The 17,731-nt window shown below is 37.5% G+C and overlaps 1 protein-coding gene and 1 long non-coding RNA gene across 21 annotated transcripts in view; one reads left to right on the top strand and one right to left on the bottom strand.

Annotated features, from left to right (window-relative positions):
* LOC146400005 (uncharacterized) overlaps positions 1 to 840 on the bottom strand; it is a 31,590-nt gene extending 30,750 nt beyond the window's left edge. Inside the window, exon 1 of the long non-coding RNA XR_014815851.1 lies at positions 729 to 840. This is a non-coding gene — a long non-coding RNA (uncharacterized LOC146400005). The remainder of the gene's footprint in view (positions 1 to 728) is intronic.
* SGCE (sarcoglycan epsilon) overlaps positions 1 to 17,731 on the top strand; it is a 71,187-nt gene that overhangs the window by 31,783 nt on the left and 21,673 nt on the right. For 19 of the 20 annotated variants that reach the window (XR_014814238.1, XR_014814237.1, XR_014814236.1 and 16 more), the window contains 2 exons: positions 3,576 to 3,648; positions 9,012 to 9,210. Coding sequence is in view for 16 of the 20 variants with exons in the window: in XM_084974104.1 (XP_084830230.1) it covers positions 3,576 to 3,648; positions 9,012 to 9,210 (272 nt within the window). In the remaining 4 variants the exon portion in view is untranslated. Of the gene's footprint in view, positions 1 to 102; positions 3,649 to 9,011; positions 9,211 to 17,731 lie in introns of all 20 variants that reach the window. The other variant, XM_084974105.1, reaches the window with a different exon arrangement.

Genomic DNA, 17,731 nt, shown 5'->3' with positions numbered 1-17,731 from the left:
CACCACAGCTCATAGCAACACCAGATCCTTAACCCACTGAACAAGGCCAGGGATCAGAACCCGCAACCTCATGTTTCCTAGTCAGATTCGTTAACCACTGAGCCACAATGGGAACTCCATTCTGTAGTAATTAATCATAAGGTTGTATTGATAGAGGAATAGAGAAATTAACCAATGGATAAAATAGCCCAGAAACCGATCCATACACCTAAAGAACAATGACATATGTCTAAAGAGATGGTTCCAAAGATCATAGATTAGGCAAAAGGTGGTCTATTTATTGACTGGTGCTCAACCATATGGCAACCATAAAATTAGATTCTTACTTCACAGGAAATACAAAATTCAATTCTAGGTAGGTTAAGGATTTAGCAAAATTTTAAACTATTATATAAAAATGTAGAGGAGTATCTAAGTTTGAGCCTAGAGAAGGATATCTTAAATAATTCCTAAATATTTTTTATTTAAAAGAAAAGATTTGTGAACTTCGGCTCATCAAAAGAAAACATTAAAAAGACTACTCACAAGCCAGAAGATGATATTTTAAATATATGAGGCTGACTAATGAGAAGTATATAAAATATAACAAAGGACTCCTACAATTTCAAAAAGAAAAAGACATGGACAGACCTTTCACTAAAGAGGAGACCAAAATGCTATTTAAGTATAGAAGCTTACACTCATCAGTAGGAAGAATATTCAAATTAATACCACATTGAGAATTTTACCTTCAGTAAAGTCCATCTCAGTGTTTGTGGAAATTAGCATAACCACTTTGGAAAACTCAATATTTCACAAAGCTGAGTATCAGTTGTACCCTTCAGTCCCACTTCTAGGAATACATCTAAAAGAAAAACCTGCAAATATCCACCCAAAGGCAATGCACTGTGGTGTTCATTGAGCAATGTTTGTGTAGCAAAACACTGGAAACCCACAAAGCCATTGAGACCCATAAGTCCATCAGCAAGAGACTGGATAAATAAATGGTGGAGCATTCACACACTGAACATTTACGGCAACGATGAGCTTAAGCTTGCCTGGCAACACGAATAAATGTTTTTAACCTCATGTTGAATAAAAATACGAGTTCCAGAAGACTGCAAACAGTTTACCATTTTTATGGTGCTCAAAACCCAGCAAACTGAACAATGTGTTTTAAGCATGCATGTGTTTATAATAAAACTATGTTTTAAATGAAAGGGATCATAAAGATAAAATCCAAAGTGGCTGTTCTGGTTGAGAGAGGCAAGGGGGTAGGATAGGAGAGAAACACATGTGCTGAGTAAGGACTCAATGGTTTATTATACCTTACTACCAACATATAATATTGTGGATATGTATCAGATAATATACTAAAACGATGGTTAAAAACTTAGCCTATCTTTCACCTAACACAAATAGTGATTATCTATAAATAACTCATTTCTACATCCAAATACAATATTTTCAGTATTTAAAAATATTCCAGGGAGTTTCCATCATGGCTCAGACGTAACAAATCTGGCTAGTATCCAGGAAGTTGTGGGTTCGATCCCTGGCCTTGCTCAGTGGGTTAAGGATCTGACATTGCTGTGAGCTGTGGTGTAGGTTGCAGACAAGGCTTGGATCCTGCATTATTGTGGTGGTGGCATAAGCTGGCAGCTACAGCTCTGATTAGACCCTTAGCCTGGGAACTTCCATATGCTCTGGCTACAGCCCTAAAAAAGACAAAAAAAAAAAAATTCCATTAGTTATATAGTCATAAGATTTTGCACATCTTAGACTAATATTGAATTATATAAGTTCAATAATTACTTTATTCAGTAGATATTTATTAAGCATCTAAAATAGACCGGCTACTGTTTTAGAAATAGGGGATCAAAAAAGTGCACACATGCATAGTATTTGCTATGAAGGCCTTCCCATCATCATAATAAGTAAAATTTGATTGGGGATATTATAGTGTTTAAATATCTCATTAGATGTGAGAGAAGGATTGCATTCTATTATAGCTGTTAAAATTAAACATTAAATATAAAATCAGATAATAAAATTCTTCCTCCTGATTTATGAAGTGTTCTTCACTCTCTTGTGTAGCCTGTGATTTAAAAATAAAACTTATTAGAATTTATGAAATTTACAATAATTAAATTTGTGGTAATTGTTGGAATGCTAGCCATAAAAATATTACCATTAATTTGAAAATGTCTAATCTTTCTGAATATTAGCTTTGAGATATTGTAACAAACAGTGTCTAGTTTTTTTTTCATTAAGTGTATAATTAAATTTTTTGCAGGGTAGACTTTTAAAATTATGAGGATTCCCAAATATTTTTTGTATTCCTTCCTTTGCTTCCTTGTGAACTAGTTTATTTTAATGACTAGTCTTAATTTTTGTGTTCAGTCTGAACCTAATTGATCATGTGTCTCAGCAGAAAGCAGCAAAGAAGTCATTAAATCCAAAAGAAATTTGACAAATCGTGGAGAGAGAAGTTCTTTTAACTTTGTGGAATAATATGCTTTTCAGAATTTTTCAGAGTATGTACTTTTAAATATTGTTAAAGGTTTGGAATTTTTTATTCAAAAATTCTTTCCACTGTTCTCTCATATTCCTGCTGAGTGTGATGCGTTTTAATTAAAGCTTATTTATGATGCTGTTAAAGTATTTGATACTTGTATTAAAATATGCAAAATATTTCTTTTTAGTTTGAGTCAGTTTTCTCTTACTCTTTTGTCTCAGTGTCAACTAAAGCTGCATTTACTGCCAGGAGCTGTGCTGGGATGCTGAGACTTTTACACGTCATTTGGGTTTTGTTTTTTGGGGTTTTTTTTAGTATTTTTGAGGTACTATAGGACTGTCTGAATGATTTAATATCTGCTATAAAGTTAATTATTCCTTGATTTTTGAAGCCATATCCTGCTGTTGGCCTTTGCTTTGTTTGTTGTTTGCAGTGGCTGTTTCTGAGTTGACTTTGATGTAAGTTCATTGGCTCTGCAAACATTTACTAATATTTGACTCTGTGAAAGGATTGATTTGTGTTTTTGAGCATGTGCCATAAGCTTCGTAGACTGTGATCCCTACTGCTCCCTACTCCCATTGAGAGAGAGGATTTTTGAAGGGTTATTTGGGACATTTTTTGACTGGCTGGTGTGCAGTTAGTACTGGATGCAAACAACACAGAAATGTACTTGTTTTAAAGTGTGCTCCTTAAGCTCCATTTAAAAGTACACAAATATATCATTTTGAGGGTTTTTTTGGAAATTTTAGAATAGCGCTGGTAAGTAACTCATAATGGTTAATCCATTTGCTGATGATGCATCTGCATTGCTACTAGCACTTAACAGTCTTCTATAAAAGGGTTTTTCTGATTTTAACGTGTTGTTTTAGCATGTTAAGTAGATCTGACTAATTATCTATTTTCCCATAATATTGCTAAAAGCTCCGAGTTCTTATTGCCCAGAGAAGGAATATTTTGTAAGTATATAAACAAGTAATGAAAATGGAGAGAATGACAGTTTGTTTTCATTTTGTCCTTAATAAACTTCATTTTCCAAATAACATTTCACTTCTTTAATATGATTTTCTTTTTCTAACAGATAACTGCCTACAATAGGCGTACCTTTGAGACTGCGAGGCATAATTTGATAATTAATATAATGTCAGCAGAAGGTAGGTATATGGAAACATATGTTGATTGTTTCCTTATGTGCAAGAAGTATTTTATTACATTTTATATTTATGTAAAATATAGTTAAGGATTTTAAAGCACCACAGACCTACTAGAACTAATGAAATAGTAAAATGTAGGAGAGAAAACTAAGCAATATTTAATTTGTTATAAAACATCATAATGTGTTATGGTGCTGAGGATCTCAAGGTAGGGAGTCAAATATGTAGACCACTTATTTTTCCAGGTTTTGGTTAAATCATCTGTAAACTAGGATGAAGAATACCATTTTTTTCATAAGTCTGAGATAAGGTGGCCATCAGTTAAAGCTCAAAATGTGCTCCACATAGGGCTGATTATAGAATACATGCACGATTGGTATTATTTTACTTCAAAACCTGCCATAGCTAATAGTCCAGTTGTATGTGATAATAAAGATTTGTTGAAGTTCTCACCATGACACACTGGGTTAAGAATCCGACTGCAGTGGCTTGGGTCACTGTGGAGGTGTGGGTTCAATCCCTGGCCCAGGAACTTCCATATGCCACGGTGTGGCCATTAAAAAAAAAAAAAGAGTTGTTGATGGACAGAAATAAACTGTGCTTTGGTGCTTTGGGTCACAATCTCCTTTCAAAATAGCTAATCATGCATCCATTATTGCTGGAGTCCATCAGTAATTTAGTTACACATGGACAAACTGTAAGTGACACCTAGGAGCTTAGGGACACAGAAATATGCCAAGAATTCCATTCTCAAGTATTCTGATCCTAGTTTGACATTTGATTGGGGAAAAAAACACACCACCATAATCTTTGTGATTAAAATCTATAAATCATAGGATACTATACCAGTTATCATTTATAAGAGTGACAGAAGAAGAACTGATAAAGCATTTCCCCCTCCAAAATAGTAAAATAATTGTATCTTGGATAGGAAAATGCTTACTTCTATTTACTAGTAAAATTAAAAACAAATGAGCAAACACAGTACCTTTTATCAGGGCCTACTAATTTAGAATTTGTAGTAATTCAGCAAAGGCTGAGTTAAAAATTACCTTTACACTGTGTGAAAGAATGATGTTCTTGCCGTGGCTCAGCAGTAACAAACCCGACTAGTATTCATGAAGACGTGGGTTCGACTCCTGGCCTCACCCAGTGGGTTCACGATCAGGCGTTGCCTTGAGCTATGGTGTCAGTCGCAGATGCAGCTCAGATCTGGCATTGCTGTGGCTGTGGTGTAGGTCGGCAGCTGCAGCTCCAATTTGACCCCTAGATGGGGAACTTCCATTGCCACAGGTGCAGATCTAAAAAGACAAAAACACAAAACAAAACAAAAAACCCACTATATGAATGAAAGTATTTCTGTAAAGTTGATAATACAGTGCATATTTGGGAAGATTGCCTGAAGATTTTGAACCCCATAACATGAGTTTTCCCCCAGCATTTTAGCTGGATCAGTTGTAGACAACAAGTATGCTAGTTTAAAATTTAAAATGACTTTTATATATGAAAAGAAAGTGGAAGGACCAGTTCCTTTTGCCTGGACAGAAGACCCTCTATTCATTTTTCCATTTCCTAGGGACTTTTCTTAGGTATTCATGTTTGGATCAAGGAGATTTTTATTCTTGACTCCAATTGTAATTGGATACTTGCATCCAGTCCAAGCTGTCCTTGTAGAATCAGAATACCCTTAATGAACAGAGGATTGCAAAGGTCTCTTTCTCCTTGGGAATTCATCAGTACAGTTGCCTACTTACATTACAGTGGACTTAGACCGCTAACCTCACTGTTATGCCCCCAGAGGGACTCAGAACCTTTTGTCAGGTGTGAGGGTCCCTACAAACTAAAAGATAATCTGGTCTACAGTTTGAACCTCCTCCTTAAGTCTGGTCTCAGTCCCGTGGATACAGAGTATACAGGCATCCAACAGGTGATGCTGCTGTGTCAGGACCCATATTCAAGCAGATACTAATGGAAGACTACTAGCCTAATGCAGAATTGAAAGTTGGCATTAGGGGCTGTTTATCTCAATCAGAGTTGAGGGAGGATAAATACATGGCTTTCAAAGCCCTCTTTTACATAGGGGTCCCTGAAAACCAGCAATCTAAATGACAGGCATTTTTCCTTGCTCGACTAGATGGAATGCTTATGGACACTAGGATGCATCTCATTGAGCATGCCGACGTACATGCTATTTCTCCCAGATGAGGTTAGGAAAAGTTACAAGAGTTGACTATCAGGATAACCATGCTCAGTCCAACTCCTTGCCCAGCTGTCTCCTGCTGTGGGAGACCTAATGAGAAATTAGTCATGTAGAATCACACAGCATGACGCTCAAGGAGAGTACATAGAGTGATTCTCTAAATTGAGTTTAGTGCCTCAGAGGCCTGCCACCAATGTGTTGGCCTACTGTTCCCTTGGCCTCTGTGATGTCCAAATATAGCAGGCATGGGATTTCCCCAAAGTTAGAAAGCTACTGTGACTCATCTCTGGGAGGGCTGGCAGCAGCACTTGGCCCGGTAGACAGCAGGCAGCTGTGTGACCTGGAGCCTTGCAGGGGTGTTGGCAGCAGCGGGTCTCAGAAAGGAGCCCCTAAGGAAGGTCCCATGGATGAGGGAAAACCAAATCGTAGTTCTCCAAGGAGTAGCATTGGTAATAAGAAAAAGTATTGCACACTTTTTTTAAAAAGTGGATCTAAAAACAGTGAATGGAATTAACAGGCGATAGACTTCTAGCACACTCAAAAACTATATTTGGTATTATTTACAAATATTATTTATTGCCAAGAAACTGTTCATGACATTTTTCTGCATGACTCTTTCTCAGTGTGGGAGAAAATGTAGCATGATGAAGCTACTGTTTATCTGTATAAAACAGGAAACTTATCTACATAAAAGAGAATAAACATATCATATTTTAGAAGATTGCAGATGGCTATATATCAAACAAATCTAACAAAATCATAAGCAGAATAAATTACAGTGGAGATGAGTAAAGAGCCTTCTGTGATTAGGGTGTTGAAAAACTTATTCTTTAGAGGGAGGCATTACACTCCAGGAAACCCTCCTGCAAACTCTAAGCCAGAATTACCTCCCTGTCTTCACACCTGACATCAGATGTCCTTTAATATTGATAAAGCTTCATAATAAGTGAGGTCAAGATTTGTTATTGTGTGATTTCAATTTTTTGTTGATTATGTTAGAGTGAAATACTTTAAGATAGTATATGAATTTTTAGTAAGTCAGAGGGTATAAGTAATCTAATTGCTGTTGGGGACTTTAACTCTTTGTCCAGAAATGTTTTTTACCCTGTAAGAGCAAAATCCAGGTAATTAACCTCTATATATTATTATAAGAATTGCTAAAGTTTAATATTTTCTAAGTTCTTACACTGTATTGGGGCTCCATTGAGTACTTTACATACACAGTCTCTTAGCTTAGATAAAAATCATATGAGGGGAATTCTCCTTGTGGCTCAGTGGATTGGGAACCTGGCTACTGTCCATGAGGACGTGGGTTCAATCTCTGGCATTGCTACAAGCTGTGGTGTAGGTCATGCATGCAGCTTGGATCTGGCATTGCTGTGGCTGTGGTATAGTCCAGTAGCTGCAGCTCCATTTTGGCCCCTAGCCTGGGAACTTCCATATGCCCCAGGTGTGGCCCTAAAAAGAAAAAAAAAATCATACAAGTCAAGTTCAAATGATCTAAATACCCACTTTTGCTTCTGAAAGTTTGGAGAACAATACAAGTACCAGTTCACTTTCTGATTGTATTAGGTATGGTCATTCACTTCCTTCCTTTAACTTGGCTTGCCTCATGGTAAATCTTCAAAAAAGTAGCCTTTATTGTTACAGAAATATTTTTAAACAAAAAAGAAAGCTATTCTTTGTCCTAGTAGAACAACCAGAATATAGGAAGTGATAGCTTGTTTTTTGTTTTTTTTGCTTTTTAGGGCCGTACCCATGGCAATGGAAATTCCCAGGCTAGGGTCTGAGTCCGAGCAACAGCTGCAGGCCTGCACCACAGTCACAGCAACGCAAGATTCAAGCTATATCTACAACCAACACCACGGCTCATGGCAACGCTGGATCCTTAACCCACTGAGTGAGGCCAGGGATCAAACCTGCATCCTTATGGATCTTAGTTAGGTTTGTTACCACTGAGCCACAACAGAAACTCTGAAAACGATAGCTTGTAATTTGAGTAACATTAGAGAATCTGAAATAAACTATGTTTATTTGAAGTTTCTTATATTGATTGGAGTTCTCACTGTGGCACAGCAGGTTAAGGATCCAGCATTATCTCTGCAGCAGTTCAGGTTGCTGCTGAGGTGCAGGTAGAAGTAAGCAGAGATGAATATTGATTCGTAGAAATATCTCTGACAGGAGTTCCTGTTGTGGTGCACTGGGTTAATGATCTGGCCTGTCTCTGTGGAGGTGGTGGTTCAACAACCCCTGGTGCAATGGGTTAAGGATCTGGTGTTGCCACAGCTGTGGCGTAGGACAGTGGGTTGGTTTAAAGTATTAATCTTGGCATCTTTAGAGGGAAATTATTAATGAAACATTGGGGAGGAAAGAAGCTAACTCAATGTCTAACGATGTGAGATATGGAATTTCTGAGAAATTTAAAGTATTATTTCTGTAGAATATTTAATTATGGAGTGATCCGAAGAGTGAAATTGCTATGATTTCAAAGTTGTTATTGAAAATGCAATTAATAATTATTTTAGTAAGATATAATATTTTTAGCCTACTCCAGAAAGATCAGTTATACTGCAGACTTAAAATATGATATTTCCTATTATTTGTAAGCAACCTACAAGCAAGTTACAGATATTCTGTCATGTCTTCTCTATTTGGAAAACATGTTGCTCTGTGCCTCAGCTTCCTCCTCTGTTCAAATGGAAATAGCAGCACTACCTAGGATGGAAATGACTAAATGAAATGCTGTATTTGAAAAAGATTTGTCAACTTTAAAAGACTGCAGATACAAAATATTTTTATAACTTTGGGAAATGCTCCTTCTACCTGGGTACATTAGTAGGGCTAGGAGGCTGGCAGGCCACTGGCAAGCTAGAGACAGATTTGGCTTTTTCTTTTTTTATTCACCCTATAATTGTGAATTGCCCTGCTGTCCCTTGGATTTTATTACATTGTAGACAAAATTCTGGGTCAAATATATGTCATGTTTTTAGATGAGTCCTCTGTTATATAGAAAGCCTTTAAAGCCAGTAATAATATTGCTCCCCCAAACCAGGGCAGTGCAAATCTTAAAAGCAACCGAAAGCGACAAGCCTTACATTGCTTTTGTTTCCTTTTCAAAAGACTACTTCATTAAAGATATGCATACCCTTTCCCCCAAAATTAGACTTCCCGTTACCATACCAAGCAGAATTCTTCATTAAAAATATGAATGTAGAAGAAATGTTGGCCAGCGAGGTTCTCGGAGACTTTCTTGGGGCGGTGAAAAATGTGTGGCAGCCTGAGCGTCTGAACGCCATCAACATCACGTCGGCCCTAGACAGGGGCGGCAGGGTTCCGCTTCCCATTAATGACATGAAGGAGGGGTAAGCAGACCTTTTTCTTGTTGCCTTAAATATGGATTTTTAAATATGATGATCTTATCAAACTTATTGTAGATGGAAGACGGCCTATTGCATTTTTCTTTTTAATAAGAAATAGGTATTGTAAAGGTAGGAAAAAACTAGCAATTTTCTATATTGACAAAGAGGTTACATTAATGGTTCTTTATATCTGATGTTCCAGGTCCTCTGAAATCTAATTGTAGATCAGGATCAGCACCATAAATTACAGCACTAAAGTCTTTCGTACCTTCCTTAGAGAAGCCGATTATTTAAGGCCCTGAATTTCAAAGGAAATTGATGCGCCAGTTATCAGCTGCAGAAGGACATGCAGACTGCTGTAACTTTATTCTAGGAAACTATTTCTTCGCCTTTTACATTCTTTCCACCAAGTGGCGGTGATTGATGGCTGGGGTGGATTTGAAACCCATTCCTAAAGCCTGGCCTTGTCACTCACAAGCTGGGTGACATTGGGCAAACTACTGCACTCCTCTGAGCCTCAACTTCATCTGCTCCGTCAGGGACTATGCTCTCCATCAGGGTTGTTATAATGATTAAATAGGGTAGTACATTTGAAAGGGACTTGTCTATATTCAAGCCTCATAGATACAGAATAAGACTTACACCCTCATAGAGGTTATGAAACACTCCTTATGCCTGGGTAAATTTGGCAGATCGAATGTCAATGTCGAATGAAATTTTGCTGTTTAATTTTTAATCTATAAACTGAGGCAGATCTTCCTTCTTTTAAGCCAATTCTATAAAAGTATGTGATATGAAATAAATCACACTTTGTGTAGCGCATCCTTTTCTAACTCCTCTTTTATCCATATTCTTGGTAAAATTTTTATACAGATCATACCTGGAATTAACTAGAATACCTGGATTAATAGGAATCAAATTTAAGGACAGTTTTAAAGGAGAGCTTTGTTGGAAATAAAGGAAAAGATCGCAAATAGATGTTGATGAGGTATGAGGGAGTAGGCAGTGGGGGGATAAGGGATAAGCAGTGAGCTGTAAAGTCCAACTTACAGATTTCAGAATTAAATTGTACCTTGTATGGTACAGTAATGGATTTTGAAGTCAGTCAAGCACACATAGAAGTGCTTTGACAGAAGTTCCCATCGTGGTGCAGCGGAAACGAATCCGACAAGGAACCATGAGGTTGCAGGTTCGATCCCTGGCCTCTCTCATTGGGTTAAGGATCCCGTGTTGCCGTGAGCTGTGTGTAGGTCGCAAACTCGGCTTGGATCCCCCATTGCTGTGGCTGTGGCTGTGGCTGTGGCTGGCAGTTACAGCTCTGATTAGACCCCTAGCCTAGGAACCTCCATATGCTGCGGGTACAACCCTAAAAAGACCAAAAAAAAAAAAAAAAAAAAAGTGCTTTGAGGAAAATAGTTGCTTTATCTCTTGCCTATTGGCTGGTTGGCTTTTTCCAGGAGAAGGTGATTCTGGAGCTTAAAGTTTTACTTCAGAGGTACAAGATGGTTCTCTTTCCCAATGAGTAAGTAAAGTAGGACCATAGAAGGGGATGAACAGGGGTATCCCCCCGAAGACACTCTCCAAATACTGAGTCTTTTAGACACTTTCCTAAAGTAATGCATTCCACAGTGATTGTAGAAACAAAGACCAAAAGATACTGGAGGAAGCGACCTGAAAAGCCAGGCAATGGTAGAATTTTCCATAGTTGTGCTCTCTTTTGGACCCACCCCTTCTCTAATCAGTAGTGTAGGCTTCACCTATGGAGGCACTTTTAGAAACAACCAGACTGAATTGAACAAAAAACTCTCTAAACCAAACTCTGGCCTAAGACAGTGCTGCCCAGCTATGTTGAGCCTGAGAATTGCCAGTAGATATACCCAAGTTCCTGGCCTCTGATTCCCCCTAGTGATTCTGGATCTTTTGAGCCTAGGGCTGGGCCTGAGCATGTGACTCTAAATTAGGAACAGAATTTTTTGTCCTACAAGTACTTGTTTGAGAATTCAGTCATTAGCTGACTGACCCCCAGCACCTGCTAGCGGGAGCCATGTGCTGTCAGATATTTGAGAGAGTCAGTCCCGTGGCATTTATTTGGACCCTGTTGTCTCAGATCCCTTCCCAACTTGAAATGCTTTCCATGAGTTTTAATTTAATGTTAAGCCATAACCTTTACGAAGTATTCGTACGATAAGTCTTTTAAAATAGAATTTCTATAAATTGTACTCCATGCCAACTCTACTACTTCAGTGTCCCTATATGAGCACCAGTGAAATAAGATCTTGCGTAAGTATAATTCCAGAAGAAAAATTTGTCCCTGGGAGTGATTTTACATATTTTCTTTGGTTGTTATATAATATCATGGTAACAAAAATTGGGGTTTTTAAAAACTCTATTACCTTAAATTTAGAAATCCAGTGCTTAACTCATCTCTTGTGCCTTCCTTTCCTTTTTTTTTGTTTTTTGTTTTTTTTTTTTTTGGCCACACTCACAGCATATGAAAATTTCTTGGGCCAGGGATTGAATCCAAGCCTCAGCTGCGACCTATGCCATAGCTGTGGCAACACCAGATCCTTTAATCCACTGTACTGGGATGTCTTCCTTTCTTTTTCATGGTGTATCATGATTCTTATTAGTTCACTTACTAAACTTTTCATCTCTGTTCTTTCTTTTGAAAATTACGTGGACTATAAATCACTTTAAGAGTGAAATACTGAAAAGATCAAGTAGGGTCAGAGATAGCAAAGGAATTGCATCCCCTTCTTTTCTAAAATTTTATTTTGAAGTACACTTCAGAAGTATAAATTAAGCACCTAGTAACTTGTGAACTTGTTTTCTGCTTAATACTTAGCATAAGTCTCAGTCTGTGATTTAAAAAAAAACAAAACAAAACAAAACAAAACAAAAAAAAAACCTCCATGAAATTATTTGCTATAACACATGGCAACCACAGTTTACTGACTGCAGAATTTTCTGTATTGGTCAAAGCAACAGTGGATGATCAGTAGTAGACCCTCAGAGCAAACCTACAGCCTTTCCATAGCCCAAAGTGACACTAAATGTCAGTCCTCAGGAACCCCCTCTGCAGGGTCCCAGCTCCTCATCCTTCTTCATGTGCATTTTGTGTGTGTGTGTTTTTAGGGCTGCACCCGAGGCATATGGCTAGGGGTCTAATTGGAGCTGTAGCTGCTGGCTTACGCCAGAGCCACAGCAATGTGGGATCTGAGCCACATCTGTTACCTACACCACAGCTCATGGCAACTCAGGATCCTTAACCCACTCAAAGCCAGGGATCAAACATGCAACCTCATGGTTCCTAGTCAGATCCGTTTCCGCTGTACCACAATGGGAACTCCCTTTTTTTTTAAATCTCTGCAGACCTCACTGGCAACTTTCAAACTTCTAAATCTAACAGAAACTAATTAAAAAGATTTGAAGTGAGTAAGTTCCTGCAAGGAAGGCTGAGCCTCCTGAAGAGATTCCCTTTCACTTTCCAGACCCGTAACCTCAGGGTAACTGTGCTCTCTCTGGGTGTGGTCTTGGTGCTGCTTTTGCTCCTGACACTGAGCCAGATGCTAAGGACTTGTGGATGCATTTAGCCTGGGATAAACCTGGTGGAAAGAGGAACAGGCTCATATTTCATTCTGGGCATGGCATAGTTGCCAACCCAGGGTGAGTGATGCAGTGTAAATGGTGGTTATGAAGGGAATGATGGGGTGTGAGGATTAAAGAATATACTCACTTTTCATAAGAGATTGTCAAACCTACCACTGTTTCCTCTGGTTACCAAAGCCTGTGGATCTAGCCTCAATCAGCAACAGAGAATCCTAGTTTATTCTCTAGACAATCTCACAACGTACTCCCTCTAATTAATTGTCTGCTTTTGCCCCGTAAAGGGCTCAGGGAGAAGTTACACTTGAGGAAGGGAATGTTAAGTCAAAGGCTGCCAAAGGCTGCTGTGATGCAAGGTCATGGTCCTAGGCCAGTTTATAGTGCTCCACTGAATTTGTCCCCATGTTTGGTGATTTACAAGACAGTCTTTTATTCTTAAGTAATATACCTCCTATATTTTTGATGCAACTGCTCCTTCTTTTAGGGCAGGATGGTGATATGAGATTAGAATTTTTGAAAAAAGCCTTTAGTAAAATAAAAATTGGAAGCCAGTATAAGTCTATGTTTATAAATATAGAAATAAATTTCAAAATCAATGCAACTATGTCTTTAATATCTATTCTAATATCTATCCTGTGCATAGATGCATTTTTTCTTCATAGTTTAGCATTTATTATTTTTTATGGGAGAATATTGTATTTGTCTCTGGGATTCAGTGATTTAAAGACTAATGTCTATGCTCACATCTATTAGGAACTAGGCAAGTTATCAGATAATTAGAAAACAGTGTTGTACGAATCATAGTTGAGATATTAATGGAGAGAGCTGCTCCCCTACTTCTGATTCCTGTGAAAGGGTTCCTAGAGGAGATGAAGCCTGATCTGAGATTTCTTTTCTTTTTCTTTTTTTTCTTTTTTCTTTTTAGGGCTGCACTGGCAGCAGCATAAGGAAGTTCCCAGGCTAGGGGTCTAATTGGAGCTGCAGCTGCCGGCCTGCGCCAGAGCCACAGCAACGCCAGATCCGAGCTGTGTTTGTGACCTACACCACAGCTCAGGGCAATGCCGGATCCTTAACCCACTGAGCAAGGCAAGGTATTGAACCTAGGGTTCCTAGTTGGATTCGTTTCTGCTGTGCCATGCCAGGAACTCCCTAATACGAGTTTTAAATAAGTACAAATTAGCCTGTTCAACAAATGAGAAAGTAAGGGTCTAGGCAGAGGGAACAGCTTGGGTAGGAGGACGCCTAGTCGATCTGGAAACCTATTTTGTGAGGAAATGGGGTCAGGGTTCCAGAAATGATAATGATCAAAAAGGCAAAGGCCAGACCCTGTAAGGCCTTGTACACCAGGAAAAGTTGTTTGGATTTTATCTTGGCTGAAAATAGTTTAAATTAAAATTTTCATTTTAGCAAGTAATCCTGCTAAGTTCCACCACATGGCTAAGAGAGTAGACCAGACCCAAATGCCTCCCTTCTTTTTTTAATTTATTTTTAATTTTTTATCTTTCATTTATAATAACTTTTATTTTTTCCATTATAGCTGGTTTACAGTGTTCTGTCAATTTTCTGCTGTACAGCAAGGTAACCCAGTTACACATACGTATACATTCTTTTTTCTCACATTATCATGCTCCATCATAAGTGACTAGACATACTTCCCGGTGCTGTACAGCAGGATCTCATCGCTTATCCACAGAAAAGAAAATCATGGACGTGGAGAATAGATTTATGGTTGCCAAGAGGTAGGGGGAGGGAGTGGGATGGATTGGGAAATTTGGGGTTAATAGATGCAAACCAAATGCCTCCCTTCTTCAAGCAGGAAAATCCTCCTGCAAAAAAAAAAAAAAAAAAAAAAAAAAAACAACCCAGGAGAAGCTGAATCTTGTGTGCCAGTTCCTTCTGTGATAAAATAATTCATCCCTTCTCCAGTAAACAGGAGTAACAAGCAGTAAAACTAGGGTCTAGAAGCGACCATTATTCTTTAATTTTTATTCTGAACTAGATTCTTTATTTAGTTTTATTTAGTCTTTATTCTTATTTTTCGATTGACTGATGTGCACGGAACAAAGAAGTGAGGTGGGGGACAGAGGTAGGAATCATGATGCCTTTTCTTTTAAGAGCTTAAAAGTTCTCAGGCAACAGGTAACAAATGTGGACATCTTCTTCTCTAAATGGTCCTTTATATCATGTATACACAACTACCTTCATTACTTGGATGATTATGTAAAAATACAATCATTGGATCTATTTATCTGGCTATTGCTGAAAAAAGCAGTTTTGAATTAATTTTTTACCTATAACTTAGTTCTCCACATTGTATGTGTAAAGGCCTCAGTAAATGGTCTTTACCTCAAGGGAAATTGAGTTGTTCAAATTGGCACGAAGAAACAATACTTCATAAGGAAAAGGGTTTTTTTCAGTGTATCAATCCCTAACAATTTGAGTCACCATGTTTCATTAACATTGCTTGAGAGCCTTGTACTTGGTAATATGCTCCTATCCCATCTATTTAAATATATTTGAAAGTTTAAAAGCATGTAGATGAGGTCATAAAGGTAAAGATAATCTTCCTTTCATTTCATAAAAATTTTTAATTTGTGCATTTCAAAAAGTTAGCCATTCAAAATAGCTCCATGTCAAAGATCTAGGAAAACAGCTGGTTGTGAAAAATGTAATTTTTGCATGTATAGCATAGAATTATTAGTGTTATACATGGTCTCGTAGACATTATATATATATATATACATAGTTTTAAATTTTAATTTAATTGTATTATTATTATTATTATTATTTGCTTTTTAGGGCTGCACCCGCATCATATGAAAGTTCCCAGGCTAGGGGTCAATTCGGACCTACAGCTGCTGGTGCATGCCACAGCAACACAGGATTCAGACCACGTTTGTGACGTATACTACAGCTCACGGCAATACTGGATCCTTGACCTGGTGTTCGAGCAAGGCTGGGGATCAAATCTGCATTCTCATGAATACTCATCGGATTCTTTTCTGCTGCGCCAGAACGGGAATGCCTCAAAGTTATATTTTTAAAAAGCCAACATGTTGAAACTTTACTCTACAAAAGAAATAACAAACGTGCATTTTTTTGACCTACAGGGCAAATCCATTATCTACTTCTCTTGAGTAGTCTTATATATTTTACATATTAACTTATTTATTTTCCCAGTTTTATAATTGACAGTGTAACATTGGATAAGTTTAAGGTGTATAGCATAATGATTTGATATAAGCATATTTAGTGAAATGATCATAGTAACTTAACACCCATAGCATCACACATTTACATTTTTTTTCTTGTAATGAGAACTTTTAAGAACTATTCTCAGAGTTCCCATCATGGCTCAGTGGAAACGAATCTGACTAGAATCCATGATTATGCAGGTTCAACCCCCGGCCTCACTCAGTGGGTGAAGGATCCAGCGTTGCTGTGAGCTGTGGTGTAGGTCACAGACATGGCTCAGATCTGGCGTTGCTGCAGTTGTGGTGTAGGCCAGCAGCTGCAACTCCAATTAGACCCCTGGCCTGGGAACCTACAAACATATGCTGCGGGTGCAGCCCTTAAAAAAAAAAAAAAAAAAAAAAAGAACTACTCTCTTAGCAACTTGGAAATATACAGTTGCTTCTGTTTTTAAACTGGTATCATTCATTCTGCTAGTGGGCTTCCTAAGGACAGTGAGAGAGACTGGGTTCAAGGAGAATGGTCAAGGGGCTGTTGCTTCACTTCACTCCATGTGGAAAGTGACAGTGACTAAAACCGGGGTGGTAGCAGTGGGATGGAACAAAAAGTGGACAGGTGTGTATGAGAGTTCTTTCAGGGTAAATGTCAGAGACTGATGATAGATTGAACATGTAGGGAAAAGGACAAGAGTTAGAGATGATGGTGCTTAAGCATCTGGCCATGCCAATCACTGAGAGAGAAGAAGATAGAAGGAGCAACAGGTGGAGGTGGGGTGGGGTGATGATGAGCTCAGTTCGGAACATATTAAGTTTGTGAAGCTTCTGAATCATCCATGTAGAGATGAAAGTAATTTGGCAGTATGTGTCAACTGTCATAAAAATGTTTCCACTTCTAGGCATCTCTTTTAAGATAGTAACATTAAAGAATACTCGTAGAGATGGTCTTTACAATATTATTTATAACATCAAAAAATTGAAAGCAGCTTACATGTCCAATTCTGAAATAAGTACTAAATAAATCATGTGCACTTAAAAAATTATATTGCTATAAAACTATAATTACAAAGACTGTACAATATGAGAAATGCTTATGACACATTAAGTGAAAAAGCAGGATATGAAATTATATTTTAGAGATGATTGCAATTAGGTTAAAATATATGCACTTTAAAAATATTACGCAAAGTACATTGGAAAATGAAAATCGTGATCTTGGTAATAGAAATTAATTGTTTTTATATCCCAAGTTTTAGGTAATGTTTTTATATTGCTTTTATAATTTGAGGGGGAAAAATAAACATTTCAAAGCACCGAAAACCTATGTTTATACCCATTTATGTTATCTTGAAGCGAATTAATTTAAAATCTTACTAATTATAAATGCAAATCAATGTTATGTAAAAGGAGGAGAACTTTTAACAGTTTTAAAAATATTTATTTCTGTATTTATAAATTTATTTCAAAATTATCAAGGAAAATATGGTCTTTGCTAGGCAGTTTATAAGAGGATAGAAATTGCCTTTATATGAGGCTTAAAAGTAATAAATTGTTGTAAATGGAATTTATTTTTATTCACTAATCTTCTAAATTCTTTACCAGTGGTTTCTGATAGCTACTTTTTCTGAACTTTTTATTTTTAACTTGAATTTTAATTTCAGTCCAATAGATACTATTTGTCTTTCAAAGATAGTTTTTAAAAAAATCTTCTTTCAGAAGTTCCTGTGGTG

This window comes from Sus scrofa, chromosome 9 (assembly GCF_054392235.1).
Source record: "Sus scrofa isolate SSC_HxYL_T2T_F1_AM1 chromosome 9, Sscrofa_HxYL_maternal_Yorkshire_Landrace_v2.0, whole genome shotgun sequence".
Classification (NCBI taxonomy): Eukaryota; Metazoa; Chordata; class Mammalia; order Artiodactyla; family Suidae; genus Sus; species Sus scrofa.
The sequence above is the reverse complement of the archived record's forward strand: the minus strand, read 5'-3'. Positions and strand labels throughout refer to the sequence as shown.